General features: G+C 44.5%; 1 protein-coding gene across 1 annotated transcript; it reads right to left on the bottom strand.

Annotated features, from left to right (window-relative positions):
- Positions 1–771: 771 nt before the first annotated feature.
- Positions 772–20,073, bottom strand: LOC134497161 (uncharacterized). Its single transcript, XM_063302845.1, has 4 exons — positions 19,942–20,073; positions 3,776–4,084; positions 1,500–1,519; positions 772–1,309 (listed from the first exon to the last, which is right to left on the bottom strand). Exons 1-4 carry the CDS (start codon positions 20,071–20,073, stop codon positions 772–774), a joined length of 999 nt encoding a protein of 332 aa, XP_063158915.1.
- Between the last annotated feature and the right edge of the window lie 1,485 nt (positions 20,074–21,558).

The following is a 21,558-nucleotide window of genomic DNA, read 5'->3' as shown; positions in this document are numbered from 1 at the left end:
TAACTCAAGGCAGGGAACCTACCTAATACTCCTTCCTCCTCCTATTTTCCCCAGAACAACAACCCTGTGAGGTGGGTTGAGCTGAGAGAAAGGGACTGGCCCAAAGTCACCCAGCCGGCTTTCATGCCTAACGTGGGACTAGAACTCTCCGTCTCTTGGTTTCTAGCCTGGAGCCTTCACCACTAGATCAAACTGGCTCCCTTTTATTAAGGTTAATTAATTAATTGATTGATTAATTAAGGTTCTTCAGGAAATCTAAGCAGGTCTAGTAAGACATCCAAAGCTGCTGTTCTGTTACCTGACTAGAAATACCTTTTCAAGTGTTCCTCTATGACAGATTGTATTCTCTGGGGTGGGTGAATTCTTATTTTTATTCCTAAACCCAATGAAATCACGGAAGAATATTTTAGGAATCACATCTGTGTCAGCGAGTACCAACCATCCCTAACAGCCAGATCCTTTCTGCACACCTCCAACCAAAACAGGCTCTTCTGGAAAGGTTGAGGCAATGCTGCCTTGTTCTCCCTTCTTCCTAGCTTTACTCTGGGCAGACAGAATTGGCAGCTGAGGGGAGAGAGCCTCTGGTTTAAGGGAATTGAATATACATTCATGTGGAAAGAATGAGAAAAGAGCAACATGTAGTAAAGAATTAATCTGGGGAGAGTTGGCGACACTGAAAACCAAAGGGGACTGAACTGCTAAATTGGACAAGGAAGAATTGCAGGTAATCACCTTTCTTCCTCAAATTAAATATAAACTTTTTAAAAACTGTCAGTTTATTCTACTGTCTGAATTTCCCTTGGTCTCCCCTACGAAACTGCTAACCAGGTTCCACAGTGATAATTCCAAATCAGGTCTGTATTCCCACTTGCTATGATGGACAGGAATCTGCTGCTTCTCAGTCTGAATACGGACATCCAACCTTCTGTGATTGAATGAACTTGGAGAGCGGCTCTGAGGAAGGGAAGGTTCTTGCCAGGCTTCAGACTCACTTCCTCTCACTGTGTCTCCAGCACAGTAATAGACTGCCGAGTCCTCCAGTTTCAGGCTGTTCATTTGCAGATAGACTTGGGTTTTGGAGTTGTCCCTGGAGATGGTGAAGCGTCCCTTGACTTTGTCTGAGTAGTAAGTACTGGAACCAGTGTCTATCCCTGCCACCCATTCCAGCCCTTTTCCAGGGGCCTGTCTCACCCAGCTCATCTCATAGCTGCTGAAGTCGAATCCGGAGGCTTGGCAGGAGAGGCGAAGGGACTCTCCGGGCCTTCTCACGTCTCCTCCAGACTCCACCAACTGGACTCTGACTGAACTCCTATTAAAAAAAAAAAAATCAATGAGCTCTCCTGCATAAAAAAAGTAAAATGGAAAGGTCCTGAAGAGGGAGGAAACTATTACCTCTGAGGACTGCTAGGAAGGACACCAAGTTTACCCAGAGGATCATTTTTGCTCCCTTGAAGGAATGGATGGAATTGACAGGAGAGGATAAAGGAAAGGGCACAAACTCTGTGTTGGTGGGTGTCGCCTGTCAAGGGAAACCATGGGGCTCCTTTAAAGGAGGAAATTGTGCCTCGATTTACATATTACTTCTGATAAAAGGGCCCCTCAGGGCATTGTTCTCATAGATTTCCTTGCACACATCTGACACTGGTGATTTTTGAAATAACTTTCCAGTCCTATGAAAAGCGAAGGGAATATTTTGTTTTTATTTTTCCTGTGAGTACATAGGGGAAAGGCAGGTTTACATTAGAGTAATTAAGACAGAGGCATGCAAAATTTCAGCACTTCTCAAAAGTAAGTCAAGGTAACAGAGAGTGAACTTGCACTAAGAATGTTTGAAAGAGACATGTTGAAGATAGAACATGCAAAGAATGGCACATCTCAGTTCGGGAAATATTTTTCCACCTTCCCTCCTTTAAAACATGCCGTTTTGAAGAATCCCAGAAGAACTGAATGCAGACCAATCCAGGAGGAACAATTTATAAGTCCGAGTTTAATGAGCGAAATCACAGGGAGAAATGGAATAGGTCGAGCCTGTGGGGTGTACTTGGCCTATTAGATGGGTTCTTAAGTTGGCAGTTGTATGAATTTAAAATATTGCTTTGTGGGGATGCGGTTAAACCGCTGAGCTGCTGAGCTTGCTGATCAGAAGGTTGGCGGTTCGAATCCGCATGACAGGATGAGCTCCCATTGCTAGTCCAGCTCTTGCCAACCTTGCAGTTTGAAAAGAAGCCAGTGTGAGTTGGTTAAGAGGTACCGCTTCGGTGGGCAGGTAACGGCATTCCATTTAGTCATGCCAGCCACATGACCATGGAAGTGTCTACAGACAAACGCCAGCTCTTCGGCTTTGAAACGGAGATGCGCACCGCCCCCTAGAGTCGGACACAACTGGACTTAATGTCAAGGGAAACCTTTACCTTTACCTTTGTTTTGGGTTGATATTTTGAGTTGTGTTTTTATCAGTTGCTAGTTCCCCAGAGTAAATTTGGAAAAATGAGCAGCCATACAAATTGAAATAATAATAATAATAATAATAATAATAATAATAATAATAATATAATAGCAATAGTAATAGTAATAGTAATACCAAATGCCATATACTAATAAAAATGCCAGCAAGTACAGTCTCTCTGTGAGCTGAGAAATTCTACTCAATCACTTCGTATTCCCCAAAGGATTCAGTGGCTCTATATTTAGCAAAGCACTTCTGTTGTCGACTCAGACATAGCTTCATGGTGAGGACTGCTGCCTCCTGAGATGGGACATTCTCTTGAGACCTTTTCAGTGAACCCATATGGAAATAACAGAAAGAAAGAAGTATGGCTCCAAAATGAGAAAATATCTAATGCCACTTCTGTTACTTCCCTACACCCCACCCCCTCCCCACACACGGGCAATGGGACTCAGGGTGACACCACTGCCCCCTGCTGGGGAGGGTGAGGAGGGGCGGCATCTGCCTGATTGTCCAAGGAGATTCTGACATTCCAGGAGGGGAAGTGAGGCTGAGAACCAATGAAGGTGCTCCAGGAGGTCTAAGCAGGTCTAGGGAAAGATCTAAATATGCTCTTTTCTTACAGGATAGAAAATTCCTTTTGAAGTCTTATTCTAGGAATGATTGCATTTTCTGTACATGGAGGATACTGATTTTGGCCTTATTTTCTAACTTCTGCCCCCTTCCTTGGTGTCACACCACACCAAACTCTTGCAGGCCTTGCAGCACCCTTATTTTATTACTACATTTTGACTGCTAGCAGAGGAAAATGATTTTAAATGTATTTAAACTTTCAAATGCCTAAATCTGTGTGCATGCGTTCATGTGTGTGTGTCTTTTTGTGTGTACAGATGTGCAGTACATCGATGGATAGAGGGACAGAGGATATATAGACATAGAAACAAATGCACCCAAAGAGGGAACGGGGCAGATCTACGTCTCAAGAAAGAGGAAATGAGGATACTCTCAAAACCAATAAAATAATTAAGAGTTCCAGGTAATGAATCAATTCTGTATTTCCTGATACTTTTTGAGAGTAGAACATGAGAACAATTTCCCTTTGCTGTCTTTCAGGAGGGTACTGAGATTTGCGATTTTCTTCCTATCAAAATGGAAAACAGATCCCAGAATGCCCAGGCCAAGATCAGCTCTTCCTCCCTCTTGGCACTCAGGCAGCTTTCCCAGGTCCCTCTCAAGTCCCCTGGGAAAATCCAGCCTTCTGGGGCTGAGCTGACTTGCAGAGCGGCTCTGAGGAAGGGAAGGTTTTTGCCAGGCTTCAGACTCACTTCCTCCCACTGTGTGTCTTGCACAGTAATAGACTGCCGAGTCCTCCAGCTTCAGGCTGTTCATTTGCAGGTAGACTTGGCTTTTGGAGTTGTCCCTGGAGATGGTGAAGCGTCCCTTGACTTTGTCCGAGTAGTAAATATAACTGGAACCATAGCTTATGCTGGACACCCATTCCAGGCCTTTCCTTGGAGCCTGTCTCACAAAGTACATAGTAGAGCTGCTGATGTTGAACCCAGAGGCTTGGCAGGTGAGGCGGAGGGACTCTCCAGGCCTTCTCACGTCCCCTCCGGACTCCACCAGCTGGGCCTCTGACAGGACACCTAAAATAAAAGTTGTTTTAATGAGCTCTCTTTTATGCAAGAATTAAAATGGAAAGAACCTGAATAGGAGGGAACCAATTACCTCTGAGGACTGCTAGGAAGGAAACCAAATTCAGCCACAGGATCATTTTTGCTCCCGTTAAAGAATAGAGGGGACTTGACAGGAAAGGATTCAGGAGAGGGCACAAACTTTGTGTTGGTGGCTGTAGCCTGAAAAGAGACACCCTGGGGCTCCTTTAAAAGGGAAATTGTGGCCTGATTTGCATATTGCTCAGCATAAAAGAGCCCCTCGGGGCTTTGAGGTATAGATTTAGTTCAACAGACCTTTCACACATGGGCCATAGAAGAAAGGGCAGCTTTACACTGGAATGATTAAAGCTTCTGACAGATGCTCCTCACTTAATGTAAGGGTTTTAAGGCGACAGAAAGAAATTGGGCATTGAAATTTCCTCAAGTAGCCACGTTACAGTCCGGAAATAAAGAGGATGGCACATGGGAGTCCAAAATGGTTGCTCCACAGTTGTCCCCTTGACCACGTTCTTTGGAAGAAACCAAAATTAAGTCAATGCAGACCAAGCCATATGGCCCAATTAATAGGCCACAGATCCATTTTACATACATATCCAAGCCTCAAAGTTGGAATATAAATCAATGGAAGCCTGTATAATGTTTCCTAATGGTTTGGTTTTTAACTCAGCAGCCATACTGATTATAAATATTGGGGTTTTTTGGTTGGCAATTTTTATGGTGTTATTTGTTATTAGCTGCCCAGAGTTAATTCATACTAAGACTCATAAAACTCGGTCTCCTACACTTATTCCATGGACTGAGAAACAGAAATAAATGACTTTTTTATTTTCCAAACAATTCAGTTTGTTCTATATTTAGCAAAGCACATCTGGTCTCAACTCAGATGTGGCTTCATGGTGAGGAATGTAATATCTTGGGATGTTAAATTTCTCTGAATTGCCTTCAGTGGTCTCTCAGGAAAATGAGCGTAAAAGTAATGATGCCTCCGAAGTGAGACAAGGCCTGTAGACCCTTCCTTGATTCCCCTCCCCCACCCACACCCCCACCCCAAACATATGCAAAGCGATTCCATGTGGCAACACTGCCCCCTGGTGGAAAACCTGAGGAGGGGAGGCATCTACTTAACTTTCCCAAGAGATTCTTGCATTAAGAAATGGTAATTAGGGCTCAAAAGAAATGAAAGAGCTCCAGGAAAGTTATGCTGCTCTAGGGATTAATCAAAAAACGCACTTTTATTATATGACAGGAAATTCCTTTCGATGGGTTTTTCTATGAGATACTGTATATTCCTGAGGTTGTGTATTCTTATTGTATCTCCTAAATATCATGAAACCGTGTAAAAACGAGTTGGGAAGGACCATCTCGGTCGTCTAGTACAACCCATCCCTAAGTGGTGGGGAGCCAGACCCTCTCTGCAGACCTCCAACCAAAAGGGTCTGTTCTGGCCAGATTGAAGCAGGTCCCCCTCGTTCTTCCCTCGGCCTCGTTTTACTCCAGGCAGGGCTTATCATTGGTCAAAATCTGCTCTGTACCAGTTCTGTATTCTCTCTGAGAGGAGGATAATTCTTAGCATGTCTTGTCCTTCTTCTACCATCCATTTGCAAAAGATTTTGCTAAATATGAGACTTAGAGGAAAACATAATTTTATCCTCTTTATTTTTATTTATTTCTTCAAACTGTATCCCACTTTTTTACATAAACTCCATCTCTACATTCACCAGACCCCTTTTGGCCATTTCCTATCCTTCAATTAAAGCAGAAGCTGTCACTGAATATACAGCCCTCAGGATAAAAGGCACTCAGTGCATTGACCTTCCACTTTTCCTTGAAGGTATATTACAGAGAGGAGAGGAGAGGAGAGGAGAGGAGAGTAGAGGAGAGGAGAGGAGAGGAGAATTTTCCCTTAATTAGCAAATGTCTTTTGATAAAAGAATTATTGTTACTGTTAACTTTAGAGATTTCTCTGAAACTATTTTGAGATCATGAGGAAGTCCTTATAAGAGTCAGACAATAGAGGAAATAAAGCAAGTAAATGTTTTTGTGTTATTTCAAATGTTGAAAGTTCAATCGACAAACACCCACCCAGAATTATTTAACAGTTGCATTAGAGACAGGAGGGGATGGCGTAGATTATTTAAAAAAAACTCTGTGTGTTTGTGTGCTGTGTATGTTGTGTCCATGTGCTTGAGTGGTTTTTCGTTAACTGTGGTCTGTGGATGAAACCCGTGTTTATGTGATGCAGACCAAGCAATCCAGACTCATACGCATGCCAGAATGGTTGAATGTCCACATGTGATGATTGCCTTAATCCAAATAACACTCTCAGACTCAGAATCTCAATTCAGGTTCTTGGTTTATTTAGAAAAGAGTGCAAACAGGTAAAAAGCTGAGAATGAGAAAAGCGTGCCTAAACTCAAACTAAATAGCGTCTTTGCAAATGCCCCCCATCCTACTGGTGTTTGAAAGGTCCCTGAACAACTGGCTTTTCACCCAGGTCCTTGGCAACTGTGATTGAAGCCCCTTGTTCTTCTTTTTCTTTGTTCCCATCTAGGAACAAGGCTCAGAACTGTCATCTCCTCTGAGTACACCCTTTCTACTTGCTCCATATTCAGAGGGATTATTCAGACCCACAGTGCCCCCTAGTGTAAAACCATTGAAGATGAGGCAGAGGGCTTAATTCCCCAAGGAGATGTCTGTATTCTAAGAGGGGAAGAGAGGTGGGAAGAAGTTACTGAGTTCTAGAAGAGCAAAAGAGGTCCAGTAAGGGAGATGGGGATAGAATCTGGGCTCTCAATAATTAGGGCTGCGAAGGTCATTCTTTTGTTGGAGGTGGGGAGACACCTTTCCTAAACTTCCTAGTATACAACTTTCCCTTTATTGACTTGAGAACCCCTGATCTACATGCCTTTGCTATTATAAGTATTATAACACAACCTCATTTAGACTACCCTTGGCCTGATGTTTTTAATGCCTTATTTTTGAAGCCAATTAGTGGACAGCTAGGACCACTGAATTGGAGCAGAGCTTACACAGCCGAGGAGCTGTGCACAGAAAAATAAGATTATCATAGATAGCTTTAATAAGCATGTCAGAGGAACACAGGTTATTGATCTTAAACACTCAGCCCTCCCAACTATAAAGAATTACATGCTTAGATAGAGTAGGTTCAAAATAAAGGAATATCTTACTCATTTCATTCAAGCTCCAGTTACATTTCCATTCAGAAAGGGTGAAATCTTTGTTCTTTTTTGTCTTCCCCAACTTAATTCACCATTAGCCCTATTGCTGCTAAGACCTGCATGTAGAAAGGGGAATTCCAGGCCTATCACATGGCACCCAGAGAGAAGGACCAGCACACAGCCGTGCGCATAACTCCCGGTCTTAAAGAAGGATGAAGAGAGAAAAGTGGAATTGGGAGTGGAAAAATCAGTTTCCTCCAAAACATGAAGAGTTGCATCATGGGATGGACTCAATTTACATGCTAATACACATGCTAATGAGGCATGCTGGATTGACCAGTACCTCCAACAATTTTCTGGCTTTGGCCCCCTTCCTCGGTGTCACACCACACCAAACTAGTTGTGGTCTTAGAGCATCCTAATTTTATTACCTGGCTACATTGCTACTGCTAACAGGGGAATATGATTTCTAAACATATTTAAAATTTCAAATACCTTTATATGTGTTTGTGCATAAGTCTGTTTGTGAGTGTGTGGGTAAATATATACAATGTGTGTGTGTTTCCACATATATGTGTATATATATACAGAGAGAGAGAGATTGAGAGACAGAGAGATGCACAGACATAGAAACAAATGTAAAGAAAGAGCGACAGGGTGGATCTGGGTCTCAAGAGAGAATAAATGAAGGTTGAACTGCAAAATCAGTAAAAGAATTAAGAATTCCAATTAATCCAATTTTGTATTTCTAGAGATTTTTTGAGAGCAGAACTAGTGAGCAATTTGCCTTTGACATCTTTCAGGAGTTTTTCTTTTCTTTTCTTTTCTTTTAACTATTCTTTGTTTTTGGCTGATATTTTCCGCTTTCCTCCCATCCAAATGGAAAACATCTCCCACAATGCCCAGGCCAAGATCTCTTCTTAGTTTCTCTTCGCACTCAGGCAGCTTTCTCAGCTCCCTCTCAAGTCTCCTGGGAAAATCCATCCTTCTGGGGCTGAGCTGACTTGCAGAGCGGCTCTGAGGAAGGGAAGGTTTTTGCCAGGCTTCAGACTCACTTCCTCTCACTGTGTCCCTCGCACAGTAATAGACTGCCGAGTCCTCCGGCTTCAGGCTGTTCATCTGCAGATAGAGTTGGCTTTTGGAGTTGTCCCTGGAGATGGTGAAGCGTCCCTTCACTTTGTCCGAGTAGGTTTCTCCATCATTATCTATACGTTCAAACCCTTTGTCCGAGTACTTAACGTCACTTAAACCATCGTTTATGTATGCCACCCATTCCAGGCCTTCCCCTGGAGCCTGTCTCACCCAGCTCATGCCATAGATGCTGAAGCTGAAGCCGGAGGCTTGGCAGGTGAGGCGGAGGGACTCTCCAGGCCTCCTCATGTCCCCTCCGGACTCCACCAACTGGGCCTCTGACAGGACACCTAAATAAAAGTTGTTTTAATGAGCTCTCCTTTATGCAAGAATTAAAATGGAAAGAACCTGAATAGGAGGGAACCAATTACCTCTGAGGACTGCCAGTAAGGAAACCAAATTCAGCCACAGGATCATTTTTGCTCCCGTTAAAGAATAGAGGGGACTTGACAGGAAAGGATTCAGGAAAGGGCACAAACTTTGTGTCGGTGGGTGTAGCCTGAAAAGAGACACCCTGGGGCTCCTTTAAAGGGGAAATTGTGGCCCGATTTACATATTCTTCAGCATAAAAGAGCCCCTCGGGGCTTTGAGGTATATATTTAGTTCAACAAACCTTTTACACATGGGACATAGAAGAAAGGGCAGCTTTACACTGGAATATTTAAAGCTTATGACAGAAGCTCCTCTTTTCAAGTAAGGGTTTTAAGGTGACAGAAAGAAATCAGGCATTGAAATTTCCTTAAATAGTGACGTTAGAGCCCGGACATGGCAAGGATGTCACATCGCAGTTCAGGATGGTTGCTCCACAGTTGTTCCCTTGACCACGTTCTTTGGAAGACACCGAAAATAAGTGAATGCAGACCAAGCCATAAGGCCCAATTTGTAAGACACATTTGAATTTTACATAAACATCCAAGTCTCAAAGGTGAAATGTAACTCATTAGAACCTTTAGAATGTTTCTTCTTAGTTTGGTTTTTAACTCAGCAGCCGTACTGATTACAAATACTGGGGGTTTTTTGGGTTGCCATTTTTATGTTCTTCTTATGTGTTATTAGCTGCCCAGAGTTAATTCATACTAAGACTCATAAAACTCCCTTTCCTACACTTATTCCATGGACTGAAAAACACAAATAAATGACATTGCATTTTCCAAACAATTCAGTTTGTTCTATATTAAGCGAGGCACATCAGTTCTCAACTCAGATGTGGCTTCATGGTGAGGAATGTAGTCTCTTGGGATATTAAACTTTCTTGAGGTCTTTTCAGTGAACTCTTAGGAAAATAAGAGTAAATGTAATGATGCCTCTGAAGTGAGACAAGGCCTGTAGACCCTTCCTTTATTCCTCTCCCCCACTCCTACCCCACACATAGAGAAAGCCATTCCGTGTGGCAACACTGCCCCCTGGTGTACAATGTGAGGAGGGGAGACAACTACTTAATTTTCCCAGGAGATTCTTGCCTTCAAAAACAGGAATTACGGCAAAGGGGAAATAAAGGATCTCCAGGAGATCTAAGCAGGTTTAGGGAGAAATCCAAAGCTGATCTTCCACTATATTGTAGGAAATTGCTTTTGATGGGTTACTTATTGTGAGATTGTGTTTTCTGGAGGTGGGGGGTCTTCTCTTTTCTCTTAAACCTCATAAATTTATAGAATGAAATAGTTAGGAAAAACCTTCTAGGTCATCTCATAGAAACCGTCCTTCTTAGGTGGCCATCCAGGTCCTGTCTGCAGACCTGCCACCAAAAGAGACTCCTCTTCCCACACTGAGCCAAGGCTGCCCTGTCCCTCCCTCATCCAAGGTTCCCTCTAGGCACACAGGATGGCAGCGTTGATCATCTGTCAAAATGTGGTCTGTCTGCGTTTTGTGTTTTTCTTGAGAGCAGAATAATTCCTATGGTCCCTGCTATTGAGAAATTCTATATAGCTGAGAAGGATGAAACAGTGAGGGAAGCAGGGATTTCATCCTTAATCTGTATGGAGCAGAGAGTTTTGCTTCATAGAGAGGACCACAAATCATGGCTTTCTAGATAATGTAGTTAGAATGAACCCTCCATAAAAGTTCTTCTTGGAAAATTCCTTTTCCATGGCTTTCACTTTACATATTTCCTTTGATGGAACCCTTATAATTCAGGCAGATTTTGTGAGCCCCTTCCATATTTCACCAAGAGGTTGCTACTCTCTGGGCAAGAAGTCATGGAGAGGCTGAGCAATTTAGCCTGCTGGAGAACAAGGAACAAAGGGCCAGCACTCTTTTCATTGCAAATGTTTAATATAATTTCTATTTTATCTCCTAAAAAAATAAATAAAGGTGTTTCAAAAAACTCTCCTGTATGAAAGAATTAAAAAGGAAAGAAACTCTGTATAGAGGGAAGAATTACCTCTGAGGACTGCCAAAAAGGACACCAAGTTTAGCTGCAGAATCATTTCACCTCCCTCGAATGAATGGAGGGAAATTGACAGGAAGGGATTCAGGAGAGTGAACAAACTTTGTGTTGCTGGGTGTAGCCTGGAATGGAAACCACGGGGCTCCTTTAAAGAGGAAATTAAGCTTTGATTTCACATCGCTTCTGAGAAAAGAGCCCCTCAGGGCCTCCACATAACGATTGCTTTGCAAACACCTTTCACACATGATTTTGAATTGATGGAAATATCTCAGAGCAATCAAGCCAGAATTGTTATTGTTATTGTTATTATCAGTACATACAGAAAAGGACAGGTTTTCATGTGAGAAAGGAAAGCAAGATCTCATAAAACCACAGTCTTTCAAGGAAGCATTTAAAGGTAAGAGAAAGTTCAATTAAAGCAGAAGCTGTCACTGAATATACAGTCCGCAGGATAAAAGAGACCCTCAGTGCATTGACCTTCCACTTTTCCTTGAAAATAAATTCCACTGAGGAGAACAGAGCAGAGCAGAGCAGAGCAGAGGAGAGGAGAGGAGAGGAGAGGAGAGGAGAGGAGAATTGTCCCTTAATTTACAAATGTCTTTGGATAAAATAATTACTCTTTCTGTTAACTTTAGAGATTTCTCTGAAACTATTTTGAGATCATGAGGAAGTCCTTTTAAGAGTCAGACAGTAGAGGAAATAAAGCAAGTAAATGTTTTTGTGCTATTTCAAATGTTGAAAGTACAATCGACAAACACCCACCAAGAATTATTTAACAGTTAGATAGATAGTTTTAATGAGCACGGCAGAGGAACACAGGTTATTGATCTTACACACTCAGCCCTCCCAACCATAAAGAATTACATGCTTAGAGTAGGTTCAAATAAAGTAAAGCAATATCTTACTCATTTTATTCAAGGTCCAGTTACATTTCCATTCAGAAAGGATGAAATCTTTGTTCTTCATTTGTCTTTCCTAAATTAATTCACCCTTAGCCCTATAGCTGTAAGACCTGCCTGTAGAAAGGGGAATTCCAGGCCTACCACGTGGCACCCAGAGAGATGGAGCAGCACACAGCGATGTGCATAGCTCCCAGTCTTGAAGAAGGATGAAGAGAGGAAAGAGGAAGTGGGAGTGCAACAATCAGCTTCCTCCGAAACATGAAGAGTTGCATCTTGAGATGAACTCAAATTACATGCTAATGCACATGCTAATGAGGCATGCTGGATTGGCCAGTACCTCCAACAATTTTCTGGCTTTGGCCCCCTTCCTCGGTGTCACACCCCACCAAACTATTTGGGGTCTTAGAGCATCCTAATTTTATTACCTGGCTACATTGCTACGGCTAGCAGGGGAATATGATTTTAAACATATTTAAACTTTCAAATACCTATATATATGTTTGTGCATATGTCTTTGTGTGTGAGTGTGTGGGTATGTGTATACAATTGTGTGTGTGTGTGTGTGTTTATGTATGTGTGTGTGTGTGTGTGTATATATATATATAAATAAATAGAAAGAGAGAGAGAAAGAGAGAGAGAGAGAGATTGGGAGGGAGACAGAGAAATATATGCATAGAGACGGAAACAGCTGTAAAGAAAGAGCCAAGGGTGGATCTAGGTCTCAAGAGACATTAAATTAAGGTTGAACTACAAAACTACCAATCACTGCAACCCATTCCAGGCCTTTTCCAGGGGCCTGTCTCACCCAGTTCATGCCATAGCTGCTGAAGGTGAACCCGGAGGCTTGGCAGGAGAGACGGAGGGACTCTCCAGACCTTCTCACATCCCCTTCAGACTCCACCAACTGGGCCTCTGACAGGACACCTAAAAAGAAAAAGGTATTTCATTGAGCTCTCCTGCATACAAGAAGTAAGATGGAAAGATCCTGACAAGCAAAGAAAGAATTACCTCTGAGAAGAAGCAGATCAAGCCAATATGGTGTTCCTTCTTTATTAGATCGCTTGCAACCTTCCCTGCCGGCTTCCCCATTGACTTTCTGGGGAACCAAGCAGAGAAGATTGCAGATGGCGATCACGTGATCACAGCCCCCTAGCAACGATATGTAAATGTGACCTGGTTGCCAAGAGCCAAAAATGTGGTCACATGATCATGAGGGGGGGGGGCGTTCCTGCAACGTTTCACAATGGCCAGAAGTGCTTTACTGGCCATAAAGCACCCTTTCCAAGGCCGACATTGCTTTGAACGGTCATTAAGCAATCAGTCGTTAAGTGAGGACTTCCTGTATATTAATGTGGAAGGAAGGAGAAAAGAGCAACATGTAGAAAATAATTAAACTGGGGAGGGGTGGCGATATTGAGAACCAAAGGGGACTGAACTGCAAAATATCTCAAGGAACAATTGTCGGTAAGGAATCCATATTGCTACCTAAGCTTAAATTTTAACTTCTTAAAAACGGCCCAGTTTATTCCACTGCCCTGAGATTTCCTTCATCTCCCCTTCCGAAATTCGAACCACGGTTGGAAGGAAATCTTGTCATCTTCATTCAGAGCTGGGAATAAAAAATGCTCAGGCCATTGTGTGAACTGGTTGAAAGTTTATTTTCCAAGCTGCTTGGAGGTGGAAACACTTAGGACTTTCCTTCCAGCCCTTTTTATGGACAAGTTTTGCGGTTCTTATGTGAAAATATTTCTGCCCTATAGCAATGTCCATGCAAACGCACTTAGCCAGTGGATGGAAAGGGGGTGCTCTCTAGGAATTCTGGGAAGGAGCAATTCCCCAGCGTTCAGAGGGGGGGTGCTCTGTGGTGGGGCCCCTGCTGGGTCGGGGTTCCCTTTGCTTAGGGCAGTTTGGCTTCCGCCTGAGCTGGGATCTCTTCCTGTTTGGCGCTGCTAGATCGGAAGGTGAAATTTCTGGAGAAGGAATCTTTTCTGGAGATCTCTTCGGCCTAGGAAGAATGTTGACTTGAATGGGACCTTTTCTTTGAAAGATCTCTGGCAAAGTCTGAAAGGGATCTTTTGTCAAAACAGCTGGGTGCTTCCTGTTCCATTTTCACCTTAATCCTTGCTTGAGGAGGGAAATCTGTACGGCGGGAATTGCAGTATTTGGGGAAGAAAGTAAGGAGGAAGACAGAGATCTTGACTCCTTCTTACACCGCATTACCCACCGCGTCTTCCAAGATCAGCTGTGGGCTCTCACTTCATTCTGTGGAGATTTATTTGCTTCTTCACATTCTAATTACACAGACTCAACCTCCTGTGACTGAATCAACTTGCAGAGCTGCTCTGAGCAATGGGAGGTTTTTGCCAGGCTTCAGACTCAGTTCCTCTCACTGTGTCTCCTGCACAGTAATAGACTGTCGAGTCCTCTGGCTTCAGGCTGTTCATTTGCAGATAGACCTGGCTGCGGGAATCGTCCCTGGAGATGGTGAACTGCCCCTTGACTTTATCCAAATAATAAATTGGAGATGAGGATCTCCCAATCACTGCAACCCATTCCAGGCCTTTTCCAGGGGCCTGTCTCACCCAGTCCATGCCAGAGCTGCTGAAGTTGAATCCAGAGGCTTAACAGGAGAGACGGAGGGACTCTCCAGGCCTCCTCACGTCCCCTCCAGACTCCACCAACTGGTCCTCTGACTGGACACCTACAAAGAAAGGTGTTTTGGTGAAATCTCCTGTATACAAGAATTAAGCTGGAAAGGACCTGAATATGATAGAAACGATGACCTCTGCGGACTGCCAGGAAGGACATCAAGTTGAGCCACAGGATCATTTTTGCTCACTCTAATGATTGGAGGGGAATTGACAGGTGAGGATTCAGGAAACTGCACAAACACATGGAAATAACCTGAATAGGGAGGAAACAATTACCTCTGAGGATTGCTAGTAAGGAAACCAAGTTCAGCCACTGGATCATTTTTATTCCCTTGAATGACTGAAGGAGAATTGACAGGAGAGGATTCAGGAAAGGGCGCAGCCTTTGGGTTGGTGGGTATAGCCTGAAAAGGGAATGCATGGGGCTCCTTTAAAGGGGAAATTGTGATTCAATTTACATATTTCTTCTGATAAAAGAACCCCTCGGATCACTGATCTCATAGCTTTCCTTGCACACATCTGACACTGGTGATTTTCATCATAACTTTCCAATTCTACAAAAAGTGAAGGCAAGGTTTTTTCTTTTTGTTGTTGTTTTTTACTGTGAGTACATAGGAGAAAGACAGGTTTACATTACAGTAATTAAAAGACAGAGATGCAAAACCTCAGCTCAGGAAATTCTTTCCACCTTCTTTCCCTTAACCAGGCCCTCCTGAAGAAACCCCAAAGAACTGAATTCAGAACAAGCCAGGAGGAACAATTTATAAGTCAGAGTTTAATGAGAGAAATCACAGGGAGAAACAGAATAGATGGAGCCCGTGGGTTGGTCTTTGCCTATTTGAATGGTTTTTAAGTTGGTAGTTGTATGAATTTAATATATTGCTTTGATTGAGCCAGTATTTTGTATTAATAATAATACCAATACCAATAATAATAATAATAGCAGTAGCAGTAGCATTAGTAATACCAATGCCATATACCCATAAAAATGCCAGCAAATACACTCTCTCTCTGGACTGGGAAATACTCATAAGTCTCTTTCTATTCCCCAAAGGGTTCCGTTGCTCTCTATTTAGCAGAGCGCATCTGTTGTCAACTCTGACATGGCTTCACAGTGAGGATTGGAGCCTCCTGAGATGTGAAATTTTCTTGAGACCTTCTCAGTGAACTAATATGGAAATAACAGAACAAACAAGGATGCCTCCAAAATGAGACAATATCTAATGACACTACTTTTATTTCCCTACCCCACCCCACCACCCCACACACAGGCAATGCGATTCAGGGTGACACCACTGGCCCCTGCTGCAGAAGGTGAGGAAGAGGGGCATCTGCCTAATTCTCCAAGGAGATTCTGACATTCCAGGAGGGGAAGTGTGGCTGAGAAGAAATGATGGTTCTCCAGGAGGTCTAAGCAGGTCTAGGGATATATCTGAATATGCACTTTTGTTCTGGGATCGGGACAAGGTCAAGGCCAAAAACGGTATGGAATGGCACCTGGCCAGTGCTTTGATGAACAGCATTGTTGTAGGCAACTTCTGCAAATGGTAGGAGGTCGACCCAATCATCTTGCTGATAATTGACAAAAGCACGCAGATATTGTTCAAGGGTAGAATTGACTGCCTCCGTATTTCCGTCAGTGTCCGGATGCGACGCAGTTGAAAATGCTTGGTTAGTGCCCAGTAATTTCATAAATTCCCGCCAAAACCTGGACGTGAATTGTGTACCTCTGACCGTCACCAAGCGGGCGGGGCATCCGTGAATGTTGTACACGTGTACAATGAAGAGGCAGGCCAGCTGTTGTGCCGATGGGATGGAGGTACATGGGATGAAATGGGCTTGTTTAGAGAAAAAATCTTTCACCACCCAAATGACAGTTTTCCTCTGGCTAGGAGGTAAATCGACAGTGAAGTCCATAGAGATCTCCTCCCAAGGGCGGGAAGGATGAGCCACTGGTTGTAACAAGCCCTGGGGCTTTCCCACTTTTTGTTTAGAAGCAGCACATACTGGGCAGGAATCGACGTATTCTTTGATGTCGTGCCGTAGTGTTGGCCACCAGAATTGGCGTCTAACCAGATGAAGGGTCTTACCGAACCCAAAATGCCCAGCCCTTCTGTCATCATGGGATCGTGACAGAATGGTTTTGCGCAACGTCTCAGGTACATTGACATGATCATGCTTCCATGCAAAATCTTGTTTAAAAGTAACCTCGTTGAGGTTTGCTTGCAACCAAGTGTCAGTTTTCAGCTCAGAAAGAAACTGTTGTTGCAAGTCTGAGAGAACAGGCAAGTGAGATGAAACTGAAGCATCTGTGCGCTGTGCTCGGGTTTGGCTGTGAGTCACAGCTGCCAGACTCATTTGGGGCTCTGTCCAGAGAGTTCCCACTAGATCTGGCACCGTACTGGCATCCTGAGGCTGGCGCGAAAGTGCATCAGCGAGGAAGTTGGTTTTTCCAGGTATAAATTTCAGTTTAAAGTCAAAACGACTAAAGAATTCAGCCCACCTAATTTGTTTTGGGCTCAGTTTGCGAGAGGCAGTCAGTGCCTCCAGGTTTTTATGATCAGTCCAAACTTCGAACGGGTGGGTAGCCCCCTCCAATAAGTGACGCCAGCTTTCCAAAGCAGCTTTAACAGCAAAAGCCTCTTTCTCCCAAATGTGCCATCTCCTTTCCGTCTCTGAAAATTTACGGGAGAGGTAAGCACATGGCTTTAACTGTCCGAGGTTATCCCTTTGCATTAACAGAGCTCCAATTGAGAAATCAGAAGCGTCTACCTGTACCACAAATGGTTTGTCAGGATCAGGATGCTGCAGAATGGGTTCGGATGTAAACAGGGTCTGAAAAGCCCTCTGGCATGCGGGTGTCCATTTTAGGAGTGCTCCTGGATTTTTCACCCTCCGTGTGTCCCCCAAACCTTTAGTTTTGAGCAACTCAGTGAGGGTTAGCGCAATTTCCGCGAACCCCTGGATGAAAGGCCGATAAAAATTCGCAAATCCAAGGAGACTTTGGAGCTGCTTATGCGTGCGTGGCGGCTCCCATGCCAAAATGGCTTCAATTTTAGTGGGATCCATTTCAATTCCCTTATCGGAAATCCGATAGCCCAGATAATCAATTTGTGACTTATGAAATGCACATTTTGACAGTTTAGCATACAATTCTGCCTTTCTCAGTTTGCTCAGAACTTGTCTGACTAGATATATATGTTCCTCCATCATTTCAGTATATATTAAAACATCATCTAAATACACCAATACCCCTTTAAATAGGTGGTCATGCAAGACCTCATTGATAAGTTGCATAAAAACCCCTGGCGCCCCCGCCAATTCAAATGGCAGCACTTTATATTGAAAAGCACCCAAAGGACAATTAAACGCAGTTTTCCATTCATCCCCCTCCCGTATGCGAATACGGAAATATGCCTCCCTCAAGTCCAGCTTAGAGAATATTTTCCCCTTTGCCAGATGTGTTAGCATGTCCTTTATCAGGGGCAAAGGATATTTATTTAATATTGATACTGCATTGAGCCCACAGAAATCTGTACACAGTCTCAAAGTGCCATCCTTCTTTGGTCGAAACAGTACAGGTGTGCCTACTGGAGAGCTGGCCGGTTCAATGAAACCCCTAGCTAGATTTTTGTCAATGAACTCTTGTAGTGTTGCCAGCTCCTTCTGGGTCATAGAATAAATTTTTGGACTAGGCAATTTCACATTAGGAACAAATTCTATGGCACAGTCAGTTTTGCGATGAGGCGGCAGCCGATCCACCTCTTTTTCACCAAACACATCGGCAAAGTCCTGGTATTGCTCCGGCAGCCCTTCCAGCGGCTCAAGGACTTGCAGAGAAGTGGTTGCTGCCTGTCCCACCTCGTTGTCATCTAGTTGGTCTTCCGCAGGGGCTTTATAAAATCCATCTGCGAACATCACCGTTCGATGCACCCAGTTTATGGAGGGATTTTGCCGTACAAACCAGGGCATCCCCAAGATGACCAAAGGTCCCCCTACCGGTGCCACAATAAACGGTAATTTTTCCCAATGGCTGCCCATTTGCAAGGCAACCATACCGGTAGTGTGGGTAACTGGTTTCCCCCCTGCCATGGTCCCATCCAACTGGGTAAAGATCGGCCGCTTTAAAGGGAACGTGGGTAACCCCAACGCAGTAATCATGTCGGGGTGCATCAAGGACCGTGAACACCCCGAATCAACCATGGCCCACAGTTCTATGGTTTGGGTGCTGGACCCCAACTTCACTCTAACGGTCAGGGTAGGGAAATCCCCACTCACTGAAACATGGTCGTGCCCATCTTCTTCTTCTTCCACCTGCCCCACGGCGCCCTTCAAAGCAGGTGGCTGGCGTTTCCCGCCAGCTCCTCGGTCTCCTGTCCCCTCTCTTCTCCAAAAAAGGGGATGCCTTCAGGTTCCTCGTCGGCCAGGGCGGCTTTCATCTTCCTTGGTAGGTATAGCGATTTCCCAGCCGGTTTAGCTGGGCGATCCTCAGCTCGTCTTTTTGGGCATGCCGCCACCCGGTGCCCTTCCTTCCCACAGCGCAGACATTGCCCCTTAGCAAAACGACGCTCCCTCTCCTCTTCCCATGCACGCTGGCTGTGTCATCCTGAAGAGATCGAAGCGCGAGCGCTTTTGATGGTTTTGCTTTGCTTCACCGCCTTACAATGTGCGAAGGTTTCCAGGGCGTTTTCAGCGCTGCCAGCTAGTTGAATCCACCCATACAAAGTCTTTGGGTCATCACGCCCCAGAGCCCACCGTAGGACCTCAGTTTCCAGCCCATCTTTAAACATCTCTACTAGGCTTGACTGGGACCAATCCTCAACTTGTCCGGCCAGTGCTTTGAATTCTAACGCGTAGTCTGCCACTGAAAGCGACCCTTGGGCCAGATTCTTCAGAGCCTGTTTCACCCTTTCTTGTGCCAGAGGGTCCTCAAAGTGTTGTTTTAGCACCCACAGGAACTCCTCGATGTCTTCCAGCTCTGGGGCCTCTGCTTGACACAGCTGGACGTACCAATCCGCCGCCCTCCCCTTCAGCCTATTTGCAATGGCATTGATTTTCCCCCTCTCGGAGCGGAAGCTCTGCTCCCAATCCTCCATGTCGCTATTAGCATTAGTAATGAAGAAAGACAGTTTTGTAGGATCACTGTCAAACTTCACAAGAAAGGGGGGGGGTCTTGCCGCCTCCAGCCATTCGGCTTTTCCAGTCACGTCTAGGGTCCTCCTCCCTGTTGCTGACTGTCGGAACCGAGTCCAACCTCTTCTCCGTGGAGATGGGGGTGGTGACTCCGGGTTAGCGTTCTGCTCCCTAGCGCCCCTTCGTCTTCCCTCAGCTGACCCCGACTTCCCACGGCTTTCTTTTAGCATCACTGCCAAAGACTCCAACTTCTCCTCTAAAGCCTTCATTCACGTGGGGGTGACTGATTCTTCAGCCGCACCAGTTACCACTACCACTGTAGGTGACAACGGAGGTCCTGGTTTCTGAACCTCTTGGGTGTCCCCTACAGCGGAGTCCTCGTCCTCGTCCCCCTTTCTATATTCGGCCCCTGGCGTGCCCGTCATTTCTGACTTTACCAACTGCTCACCGGGTTGTAGCCCCAGCTGTTCCTGGCGGGCTGCCCTCTCCACGCGGGCACTCCGGGCCACCCGCACCATCGTGGTGTCCGGCTCCTCTTCAATCCACTTGGCTTCTCGTAGTAGAGACATCGCTAGCGCTCCCCGTCACAGGTAACCTGGCTAGGGGCTAGCGGGGAAAATTTCTTTGATGATTCTCAGCTTTATATAATGATTGCCTTCTCCCAACGAAGTCAGTCTCACCAGTGTTTAGTGAATAAAACTGATTTATTGAAAGGATAGTATGCAAATAGGAAGAAAGCTGAGAATAAGCAAAAGCGCGCCAAATACAAACTAAAACCCCTCACCTCCAAGCCAATCCCGCCCCCCTCCCAACATCGAAACCACCCCCTCCCAGCATTGGCAAACGTCACACATCTGCCTGGGAAAGTAACCTTGAATACATGTCATAACCCAAACACACATTCCTTCAGAGTAACAGAAAGATAACAGCCTGGCAGGGCTGGAATTCTCCACCCCGCAGGAGATAGACACGGATCAGGAACATGACATGCGAAACGTTACGTTGTATGCAAACCATTGGAACGATGAACATGACATTTTGTTACCGGATAGAAAATTCCTTTTGAAGTCTTACTCTATGACTGATTGCATTTTCTGTACAGGGAGGATACATATTTTTTTTCCCTGGTGTCACATCAAATCATGGAGTAAATGAATTGCGAAGCACCATCTAGCTAATCCATTGCAAACCATCCCTATCAGGTGGTCAGCCAGATCCTCTCTGTAGAACACCAACCATGAGACATTATTTGAAGCAGATTGAGGCAACTCTGCCCTCTTCACCCCTCCTCCTCATTTTACTCTAGGTAAACAGACCTGCAAAGATGCAACATTTGACACAATCGGCTCTTTACTAGTTCTGTGTTCTTTTTGATAGGATAATTCATTCTAAGTGTTGCTTCTGCATCTCCTGTCATTAACTGTTATTGGATCACTCTGGTTATCATTCCGATGAGACATGGAGTAAAACATTATTTTATCTTTTGCTCCATTCCTTTATTTCTCCAAAATCTCTTCCCATTTCCATAAATGAAACTCCCATTCATCCTCTCAGGCAAGAAAAAAAGGAGTATTGCTCACAGAGGCAAAACCAACCAAAGTCACTGAAGACTTGCAATGGCCCTATAGTGGGCCTTCTAAGGGAAGTGTGGCAATGTATCTGGTCAGAAAACCACAGATGTTGCATCCTCTGTTGAAGGCATGCATCTAACCTCCAACATTGCACCACTTGTTAACATGGAAACAAAGAGCAATTCCCAGTGCTCCCCCCCCCCCTTTGAAAATACTGTGAGTCATCCTTCCTCCTTTCCTTAGCAAGGATTAAACCTGGTTTGACCCCCTTGAGGCCAAAGGAACCCCCCAGCGAGTCAGAGCCTTGGAATTTCCCACTCCGCAGGCAACACCCCTCACCTTTCCTTCATCCCTCTTTCTTCTATGAACTGGAACATGATGATCGATGCTTGCAATAAAGGGTGATCTTCCTCCTTATCGTTGCTTTCCATCCGTTGCATCTATGAGAGTAAGTTAATTTTTTGTCCTTGATTTTTTTTCAGA

The sequence above is a fragment of the Candoia aspera genome, chromosome 4 (assembly GCF_035149785.1).
Source record: "Candoia aspera isolate rCanAsp1 chromosome 4, rCanAsp1.hap2, whole genome shotgun sequence".
Classification (NCBI taxonomy): Eukaryota; Metazoa; Chordata; class Lepidosauria; order Squamata; family Boidae; genus Candoia; species Candoia aspera.
The sequence above is the reverse complement of the archived record's forward strand: the minus strand, read 5'-3'. Positions and strand labels throughout refer to the sequence as shown.

What these genes read in the sequence shown, in the direction of transcription:
- LOC134497161 (XM_063302845.1), bottom strand. Translation starts at nt 20,073, where the DNA reads ATGTCTCTACTACGAGAAGCCAAGTGGATTGAAGAGGAGCCGGACACC. An exon ending in GTGCAAGACACACAGTGGGA is followed by an intron (nt 1,520 to 3,775) that starts GGAAGTGAGTCT and finishes TTCCCTTGACAG; the next exon opens with GCGACACCCACCAACACAGA. An exon ending in GCGACACCCACCAACACAGA is followed by an intron (nt 1,310 to 1,499) that starts GTTTGTGCCCTT and finishes TTTTTTTAATAG; the next exon opens with GAGTTCAGTCAGAGTCCAGT.